Source organism: Bison bison, unplaced genomic scaffold, assembly GCF_000754665.1.
Source record: "Bison bison bison isolate TAMUID 2011002044 unplaced genomic scaffold, Bison_UMD1.0 scf7180017864217, whole genome shotgun sequence".
NCBI lineage: Eukaryota > Metazoa > Chordata > Mammalia > Artiodactyla > Bovidae > Bison > Bison bison.
This window is the reverse complement of record NW_011494789.1, coordinates 3,954,750-3,964,598: the sequence shown is the minus strand read 5'-3', so window position 1 is coordinate 3,964,598 and position 9,849 is coordinate 3,954,750. Positions and strand designations below refer to the sequence as shown.

General features: G+C 54.9%; 2 protein-coding genes across 2 annotated transcripts in view; both read left to right on the top strand.

Annotated features, from left to right (window-relative positions):
* HR (hair growth associated) overlaps positions 1-4,441 on the top strand; it is a 16,500-nt gene extending 12,059 nt beyond the window's left edge. Inside the window, exons 14-19 of the mRNA XM_010845458.1 lie at positions 1-80; positions 203-322; positions 422-537; positions 2,363-2,527; positions 2,952-3,080; positions 3,220-4,441. Coding sequence (XP_010843760.1) covers positions 1-80; positions 203-322; positions 422-537; positions 2,363-2,527; positions 2,952-3,080; positions 3,220-3,282 — 673 coding nt within the window. The 3' untranslated portion in view covers positions 3,283-4,441. The remainder of the gene's footprint in view (positions 81-202; positions 323-421; positions 538-2,362; positions 2,528-2,951; positions 3,081-3,219) is intronic.
* A 5,163-nt stretch (positions 4,442-9,604) lies between these two features.
* Positions 9,605-9,849, top strand: part of NUDT18 (nudix (nucleoside diphosphate linked moiety X)-type motif 18) — a 4,683-nt gene continuing 4,438 nt past the window's right edge. The window contains 1 exon segment of the mRNA XM_010845494.1: positions 9,605-9,838. Within this exon segment, the coding sequence (XP_010843796.1) occupies positions 9,605-9,838 (234 nt within the window).

The window sequence follows — 9,849 nt, the reverse complement described above, 5'->3', positions numbered from 1 at the left end:
TGGAAAACTCAACCTGGCTTCCTACCTCCCACCGGGCCTTGCCCTGCGTCCACTGGAGCCCCAGCTGTGGGCAGCCTATGGTGAGTGTCCACTCTACTCCTGCCCAGTCCCTACCTCTCTACCTATCATCCCCAAGAACCCATGAGTCTGTGCCAAGGTCCTGGGGCCCATTCCCAACTAGCCTTTCTCCACTTCCACATAGGTGTGAGCCCACATCGTGGGCACCTGGGGACCAAGAACCTCTGTGTGGAGGTGACCGACCTGGTCAGTGTCCTGGTACATGCTGAAGCCCCCCTGCCCGCCTGGCGCCGGACACAGAAAGGTGCGTCCTCAACTGGAAGCAGGAGTGGGCACGAGCTTCTGAGGCGAAGTGGTGTCTCTGCTGGCCCCGGGGTCCTCCTGAGGTGTCTTTCTTTCCCAGATTTCCTCTCAGGCCTGGACGGGGAGGGGCTGTGGTCCCCAGGCAGCCAGGTCAGCACCGTGTGGCATGTGTTCCGGGCACAGGACGCCCAGCGCATCCGCCGCTTTCTCCAGATGGTGAGGAGGGAGCCGGGGACCCTCCCCTTCCCCTCCCAGCCCCAGGAGCTCTCGCTCTGTGTGTGTGCCCCGTGTGCTCGCTCCCTTGCCTCAGGTGAGCTGGACTCGACAGGTGCAGAGAAGGCAGACGGGGCCCTTGGGAGAGGTGTGTGGTGGGGTGCACAGAGAGTGAGGGGTTGAGGCAGGACCTAGTGATGAAATGAGGAAAGAGCTGCCACAGGCTGGGCCCTGGGTCTATCACCTTCATTAATTGTCACAGATACCACATTCGATAGGGCTTCCCTGGTGGCTCAGGATGGTAAAGAGTCTGCCTGCAATGCAGGAAACCCAGGGTTCAATCCCTGGGTCAGGAAGATTCCCTGGAGAAGGGAATGGCAACCCACTCCACTATTCTTGCCTGGAGAATTACCTGGACAGAGGAGCCTGGCAGGCTACAATCCATGGGATTGCAAAGAGTCAGACAGGATTGAGCGACTAACCCACACACTTTATGAAGAGGTGCCCTTTGGGGTGCTAGCAAGGAACGGCTGAGGGGGGGCAGCCATAGTAGGCAGAGGGAGAGATGGGACCTAGAGAAGGGGCAGGGAAGGAGAAGAGGAGTGGTTGTGCAGGAGGTGGCAGAGGCCCTGTGGTTCCGAAGTCCAGCAGAGCCCTGATTGTCCTAGGGAAGGGACGCCCACCAAGGGTCACCCCTGCTCAGGCACACACGCACACACAGACACGCAAGTGTCAGCGCAGCTGTCCATCACTACCCCCCTACCTACACGCGCAGAAGGGTGGGTGGACTCACATGAGCTGGAACACACAGAGTGGAGCAGACCACAGTACGCCTTCACACACACATGGCCTTGTCTGGGCTGGGTGTGGCCGGATGTGGGGAGTCCTGCATGGTCAAACCCAGTGATTCATGGGGAGGGTCGGAGGGGCATAGCCTCACTGAGAGGCCTGGGTGACACTGCTCAGGTTCCAGGTCGGACTTCCTTGGCACCTGCCTGGGATTACCCTATAGTCCAGCCTTCGGTCCAGCCTGACTCATCAGCCTGGTCTTGGAGGCCTGAACCCTGAGCCCAGAGATAATGGCTGAGGTCCTAACTGAAGGGCTTGGAAGGAGCTGGTGGGCACCTGGAGCACAAGGCTGGGTTCCCCTGGCCCCTGGCCTCCATGAGCCCCCGTCTGCACAAGAAGCTCCCTGCTCTGGTTGGAGAGGGGAGGGGAGGTGAAGGCCCCCCAGAGCTTTGCCTGCTTCAGAGGCCTCAGCCTAGACAGTCTAGGTTCATCCACTGAGAGTCAGAACTTGAGTCTGGATCTGAGATCCTAGGAGAATCTGACGAAAGCTTCAAATTGTCTCCCTAGGGACATATGGCTACCTACTCACCCACAGTTTAGCATGCAGTTCAGGATGTCCTGGGACTCCACCAAGTTAAGAGCTCCTGGCATAGATGGTTTATGAGTTGCGATTCTGCAGGATGTCTTCCTGGGTTTTGGAGAAAGGAGTACCTTTGGAGGAGGGAGCAGAGAGCCCAGGGCCAGAGACACAGAGGCTATTCAAGCCATCTAGCCCCAGGAAAAGCGGAGATTTGGACCGTCTGCCTCTTAATCCTTCCTTCTGATCTTCTTCCAGCCAGATTGCCGGCCTAAGCGGCCCCAGCCCCCATTAGCTGGGTCCTGTCCCACCCACCCCTACATCCTCCCCCACCTGCCCTTCAAGACTCTACAGCTCCTACCTGTGTCTCTGGCCTTTGGGAAGCCCACGCCCCATCTTCCTGCAGCCCTACCCTAGCCTCTCCCCTACTCCACTTGCTCATCCCTCCTTCTCTTCTTTGAGGTGTGCCCCACTGGGGCAGGAAACTTGGAGCCTGGTACCCCTGGCAGGTGCTACCTGGACGCAGGGCTGCGGCGGCGCCTGCGGGAGGAGTGGGGTGTGAGCTGCTGGACCCTGCTACAGGCCCCCGGAGAAGCCGTGCTGGTGCCCGCGGGGGCTCCCCACCAGGTGCTTCCCCAGCGCGTGCCAGTGGGGGCTCTGCAGAGAGCTCAGAGTATCAGAAGCAGTCCCCAGGCTGTTACCCCCTCTGTTCCTCCTGCGGAGCTAGGCAGAACAGGAAGTCACGCCTCCACTGTAGGGAAGAGGAGAATCCTGTGGTCTTGAAGTCATCAAGCTTACTGGGCATCAAGCTTACCGGGCATCAAGCTTGTCCCTCGATGTCTGCTCTGCCTGCGCCATCTCTGGCATCCCATTGGCTGCTTTTGGCCACATCCTTTGTGGTGCCCCTTGCTGGATCCAGGGCGTCCGCTCTCTGAGAGCCGGTTGGGTGGGGCTCATTAACGAGGAGTAGAGCTCAGGGATCAGAGGGGCAGGATATGTCACCCTGAGTCTCTGTTGACCGCCCCCCTCACCTGTCTCCTCCCTGGCACAGGTGCAGTGCCTGGTAAGCACAGTGAGCGTCACTCAGCACTTCCTGTCCCCTGAGACCTCTGCCCTCTCTGCTCAGCTCTGCCACCAGGGGCCCAGCCTGCCCACTGCCCACCGCCTGCTTTATGCTCAGGTGAGTGGGACACTGGCCAGGAGCCTGGGTGTGCTGCTCGATTTCCCCATCAAGCAGAGCTGGGTCCAGGGAGGGCCTTCTTGGCAGGGAGAGCCCCGGGGCATGACTGTAAACTCCTTGTCCTCTCTCTTTCTCCTAGATGGACTGGGCTGTGTTCCAAGCAGTGAAGATGGCTGTGGGAACATTGCAAGAGGCTAAATAGGGGTGGGAGGTCCCAGGTGTCTGTGGTGGAGGTCAGGGGCAGGCACGGCTTCAGCAGAGAAAGGCACTGGGGAACTTGGGGACTTTGGGTCAATTCCGCAGTCTGGACACAAGCAGGCACCAGGTTCCCTGCCCCTGACCTGAGCCCTGATGCCAACAACCACAGTGCCACTGAAGCTTACACCTGCCCTTTGCATACTGGCACCTGCTCTGCCCCTGAGCCCTTCTCCAAGGTACCAGACCCAGACTAAGGGGTGATTGTCTCCTTCTAACCCCTGCCCCCCAACCCAGCAGACAAACAGCCCTTCCCTGGGGGACCTCAGGCATCATTCTGGCTTAAGCGACACCTTCTGTTGCTGCTTCACCTCCTGCTGTCTCCTGTGCCTGAGCTCTGCTCATACCACCCACATCTTCCCCCGGGCTCCCAGAGGCCCTTCGCCCTGCAGGTGTGCTAGACAAGGGGGTCACTGACATCCCGCCTTCCTGCCACTGAGCTGTGAAGTGTGGGGAGGGGACGGCCTCAGGTCACCATCTAGGCTTGGCCGGAGGGGGCGATATGGGCAAGGCCCCATCCTTGCTCCCTCCTCTACCTCCTTCCTTCTGGATTTCCATTAAAGGCTGTTGTTTTGTGAATGCTGCCTTGTGGTTGGCCCTGCTCCTGCAGGCCACGTGGATGGGGAGGGAGGGGGACACCTGGAACTGGAGCAGGGTGGGAGGGGGCTGAAGCAGTGGTGACAGAGACCTCAGACACCCCTGCCTGCTCCTCTTAGGGTGCAGGGGGCACTGTGTCCCTCCCTCCCACAGAGGAGCAAAGGGGGGCTGACCTTGAGGATTCTCCTGACAGCAGGCAAGGAGGAGGTCTCGGTCACAGCAGCATGGCATCTCCCTGTGTGACACTAGAGACCCAGAATCCCTAACTCTCCTTGCAAACTTAAGGCCACCCCATCTCTCCTGTCTGAACTGGAGCTCTGGGAGTCTGGGCCCAGAAAGCCCCTGACCAGCCTTTTGCCGTCGGTGCCCATGGCCAGCCCCATGCCCACTGGCTGGTGCTGGAGACAGTTGACAGCCCCTCCCCACCCCCAGGGCCCTCTGGTGTGGCTCCAGCCCTCCCCCCTGGCCTCGTATTTCTCACCCCCAACACGCTCTGACTCTTGTTACAATTGTTCCTGTGGTGGTTCTGGGAATGTTATTTTTTTTTTTATGAAATAAAATTTTTTTATTATAAATTTAATATACTTTCAGAACTTTTAGAAAATAAGAAAAAGAAACCTGTATACTATTTACCTCCACTCACCTTCAATCCAACCACTCTTATGTTGGTGTATTTCCTTTAGTTTTTTTTCTCCAGGGATCTGTTTTACACATGGTTGAATTGGGGGTGTTTTGCATTAGGTTTCTTTCTTTAACACTGATCATCATCATTTTCTGGGCTCTAACCTTTATTTTAAGAAAGTGTTAGTCGCCCAGTCATGTCCGACTCTTTGCGACCCTATGGACTGTAGCCCACAGGCTCCTCTGTCCATAGGATTCTCCAGGCAAGAATACTGGAGTGAGTTGCCATTCCCTTCTCCAGCAGATCTGTCTGACCCAGGGATCGAACCCCAGTCTCCTGCATTGCTTCCAGATTCTTTACCATCTGAGCCACCAGGGAAGCCAATTTATTTTAAATGGCCGCTTATATTGTCTTAGGCTTGGCAGTGATTTACATAAACATTGCCCATTTTAAAAAAAATTAGATTTCTTCTTTGTATGCAAAGCTAGGCTATTTTCATTTTTTTTCCTGGGATAGGAAAAGAAGAGAAAATTAAGGAACTACTGCCTTTGATGTGTCAGTGTTTTAACTGATCTCATTGAGACCCTTTATCATAACTTTGGGGTCGATATTATTTAATTCTATTTTACAGAAGAGGAAACAGGCAGGCCAGGGTTAAGTCACACCCAAGGTCACACAGCATCACCCAAGGTCATACAGCAATTTTATTGGCAGCATTGGGACTGGAGCCAAGTTTCCCGACTCGAGCTACCTTATTTATATTACAGTCTTCAGACTTGATGGACTTTGCAGATGGCCTTGCTGCTGTCTCCTCTGTCCTCTTCCTTCCAGTACAGACAGGCCCTTCACAGCCACTCGTGTTCCAAGTGGCACAGAGTGAGCTGTCCTTACCTATATCTCACCTTGCAATGCCGTGTCCTAATGTCACCCCAGAACCCCCTACACGGGGCCCTTCCTGTGGGAAGACGGGGAAGGCCTCATGACAGGGCCTCTCCCCCCTCCAGACCTCTCTGCCACCTCCCTTTTCGTGGCGGGTTGTAGCAGCCTTGAGGGCATACTGGGTCGGGCTCCTAGCGAACAGAAGGTGGACCAAATGTTCCAGGACTCACCTGGGAATGAAGCCAGTCCAGGTGGGGACTGACCCTGAAACAACTTGGGGCCCTTGGTGGCCCTCTTCCTCAAGGAGGCTCAGTGGGCCACCCTCAGTCCAGCCCTGTCCTTTGGGCCTTTGTTTCTCCCAGCATCCTGTGGTCTGCCTGCTCTAGTCCTGCTCACTGGCCCAGATCTCATAACCTCAGAGCTGGAAGTGACGTCAGAATGTACATATCCAACTCTGCCTTTCTCTTTTGTCTTATCAAATACATTTTTTAGGCTTTTTTTTTTTGGGGGGGGGTGGCGCTGTACTCTGTGGCTTGTGGGATCTTAGATCCCCAACAAAGACTGAAGCCAAGCCCTAGGCAGTGAAGGTGATAAGTCTCTTCTTTTTTTTTCCTTTTAGACTTTTAATTTTGAAATGATTTGAGGTTTCCAGTTGAGTCACAGAGATACTACAGAAAGTTCCCAGTTAGCCTTCATCTAGCTTCCTCTCATGGTAACATCTTAAATAACCATGGTGGTGGTGGTACTAAATTGCTTCAGTCGTGTCCACCTCTTTGCAACCCTATGAATGGTAGCCTGCCAGGCTCCTCTCTCTAGGCATAATACTGGAGTGGGTTGCCATGTCCTCCTCCAGGGATTCTTCCCAACCCAGGGATCGAACCCTTGTCTCTTAACATCTCCTACATTGGCAGGTGGGTTCTTTACCACTAGCACCACCTGGGAAGCCCATGTACCCAGGGTACAGTGATCAAAATATAAGAAATTGATACTGATACAACTCTATTAACTAAGCAACAGACTTTATTGGGCTTTCACCAATTTTCTGTTTGAGGATCCACCCATCTTCCTTACAGGTGGCCTGGAGGGTAGATGTGGCTCCCTCAAGGTCACTCGGGAAGCTAGTGGCAAGGCACAGGTTGAAGTTGGGCCTCCTCGTCCCAGTGCCCTGGCCTGCTGCCCTCCTCACCCTTCCTGCTTTGTCCAGGGCCAGGGCTGCTGCTCCTTAAAAGAACTAACTTTACAGACACCCTTACCCCATCTTGCTTGCCCCGCCCAACTCTGAGGTTGCCTACACTGTCTTTCTGCACACGTGCTCACATGCACATGCGTGTCCACAGGCCCTGAAATGGCTGGCCCAAGCCTGGCTCCTGTGGGCACTGGAAGCACTGCACCGCAGGGCCAACCAGTTCAGCCACTTCTGTCCACTGGGCTGCATGCAGCCACCCACACAAGCCAGTGCTCTAGCCTCTGTGGGAATGGAGGACGCAGAGCACACTTGATGGAGCCCTACCTTGGTTTCAGGTTCTAGAGGTTTCTATCTCAGCCCCTCTCCCTCCCTCAGCTTTTCCAGTTCTGCCTTGGGGCCTCTCCTGTCTCCATCTGGTGTGTGCCCTCTGACACCTGGAGACAGTCACTTTCTATTGTCCTTCTCAGCATCTCTGAAGGCCTGGTAAAGAACCCTCCTGCCAATGCAGGAGACATAAGAGAGGCGGGTTCTATCCCTGGGTCAGGAAGATACCCTGCTGGAGGACATGGCAACACACTCCAGTATTCTTATCTGGAGAATCCCATGGACAGAGGAGCCTGGCGGGTTACAGTCCATGGAGTCGCAAAAAGAGTCGGACATGACTGACATGGCTTAGCATGGCACAGCACAACCCCCTCTAGGGCCTTCCACCCATGGGGCCCTTCACTGTTTACAGCTGGTTTTCAAGTTTCTCTCATGTGCTTCCCATCACAGGGGTGATTAGGTCCACTCAACTGGCGAGGAACGCTTTGCCCAGTGATAATGGGGAGAGTGGAGCCGCAGTTTGCCACAGCCTTTGCTCTTCCAGGCAGTTAGGCTGTCTGGTGTTTATCTTAGGCCGCCTCTGAGGCTTTCAGAGCCCTGCCCAGACATGATCTCACTCTCTCTCAAATCATCCCTGGGAGGCAGAAGGGAGTCTGGGATGAATGCTGTCCCCATTTCACAGATGTGAAAATAAAGGTCTAAACACACACACATACATGCATGTGTGCCCGGCAAATACGTGGAAAAGTTGCTTTGCAGTCCTGGGAGCCTGATTTCAGCCCTGTGAATTCAGTTGTTTGGAACGTTTGAGGTCTTGGATGGGGTGGGGGTGGCAGCGTTCACAAGTGCCTCACAAGATTGCAGCTCCCCCAGGGATAACCCATAGCTTAATCCAGTGCCCTGCCTCCAGGGACCTTGCAGTCAGTTTAGTATTTGAGGAGGGCCTAAGGAGGCTTATCTGGTGTGGCTGGAATTCCCTAGACTAAGGTCTAGTTCATGGTGGTCCTGTAGGCACATTTCATAAAAGTGAGCCTTTGTTTGGTAGCCACAAATGCTGTGGCCAGGAGAGCTCAGCCTGGAGCGTTGCTGGGTTGCTTAGTGGTGGTGACCCACACTGGACAGTCCACAGAGTTCCTCTCATGATGGCTCACCTTCCCGGCAGTCCTGGGAAGGAAGAGCTGTTAGCAGCTTATTGTAGAAAACAACAGAGACATCACTTTGCCAACAAAGGTCCATATAGTCAAATCTATGGTTTTTCCAGTAGTCCTGTATGGATGTGAGAGTTAGACCATAAAAAAAGCTGAACGCCAAAGAACTGATGCTTTCAAATTGTGGTATTGGAGGACTTCTGAAAAGCCCTTGGACAGCAAGGAGATCAAACCAGTCAATCCTAAAGGAAATCAACCCTGAACATTTATTGGAAGGACTGATGCTGAAGCTGAAACTCCAATACTTTGGCCACCTGATGTGAAGAGACAACTCACTGGAAAAGACCCTGATTCTAGGAAAGATTGAGGGCAGGAGGAGGGGACGACAGGATGAGATGGTTGGATGGCATCACCAACTCAACGGACATGAGTTTGAGCAAACTCTGGGAGATGGTAAAGGACAGGGAAGCCTGGTGTGCTGTAGTCTGTGTCTCACAAAGAGTCGAACATGACTTAGCAACTGAATGACAGCAAGAAAGATAAGGAAACAGGCCCACAAAACGGACCCACAAACAAGTCCCTGACACTATTAGGGCACAGAATCAACCAGGGAGCAATGGCTGGGCATCCAACTCCAAGTCCAATGCTTAGCTCCACCAAGCTACTGTCTCCACAAAAAGAGACATAACCAAAGCCAGGAGGAGGGAAAAAGGAGCCCTCACTGGGACTGAGGAGCTCAGACTTGTCTGGTTTCAGCTTTTGCCTTCCTGTCCTGAGAAGAGGTTAAAGGAAGGAGGAAAGGTCAGGCTGGGGGAGAAGGAGCTCCTGAAATCAACCCACACCCTACTCTCAACAGACCAGAACCCCACCAACGTGGTGGTGGCGGGGGTAGGGGGCGGTAACAACAAAGTTGAAGGAGAAGTACCCATCCCCTGAAGGGGAGAGGGACCTGACTCTGCTTAGGACATGCAGCGGACTGGGGACCGAGACAAGGTTGATGACGGCTAGGCGCACTGATCTCTGCCCCAAGTTCTGCCTCCATGGCCAGGCACACCTTGACCATCCCAGCTCTGCAACCTCCCTCCTCTGAGCGCCTGCAGCATCTCATGCCCGAACCAATTTTTTGAACCAATCTTGTAACTCGCCTTATAAGTCAGCTGGCTTTCCATTATTTGTCTACGTCCACCTTTCCAACTAGATCAGAATCTCCTCCAAGGCAGGAGCTCTTGTCCTCCCTGCCACGTGACAGCCAGTACTTTCTCAGTAGAGAAATAAGGTTATTTGGGAAGTGTCATTTAGGGCAATGCCGTGGTTTGTTTACAAGTGCTGGACACTGGGTCCACGCCGCGGGCCCGGTGACGTCTTCGGGTTTGTGATGTCACCGTCGCTGGCTGCTGCGCCACTCCGCAGCCTGCGGGCAGGTGACGTCACCGTCGGAACCCGTGCAGACAACTGCGCGCTGGAGGAATTAGCTATGCGGGCGGCCTGAGATGCCGGGAAAGGGGAGGAACCGATGCAACGGCAGACGCGGTGGGGCGTCCGCACCGCCAGGGCTGGGCGCCTAGCCCCCTTATGGACTGGCTCCGCCCCCACCGTGACCTTTGCGCGCCAGCCAATCCGAGCCGGCCGCTGTGACGCGCAGCCTATCAGCGTCCACAACACGCCGGGCTCTTCCGTGTTCGCGAGTGCACCCGACCCGAGTCCTCAGGGGGAGGGGGCGAGGCCGACGGGCCCCACTGTCACCCACGTACATCCCAC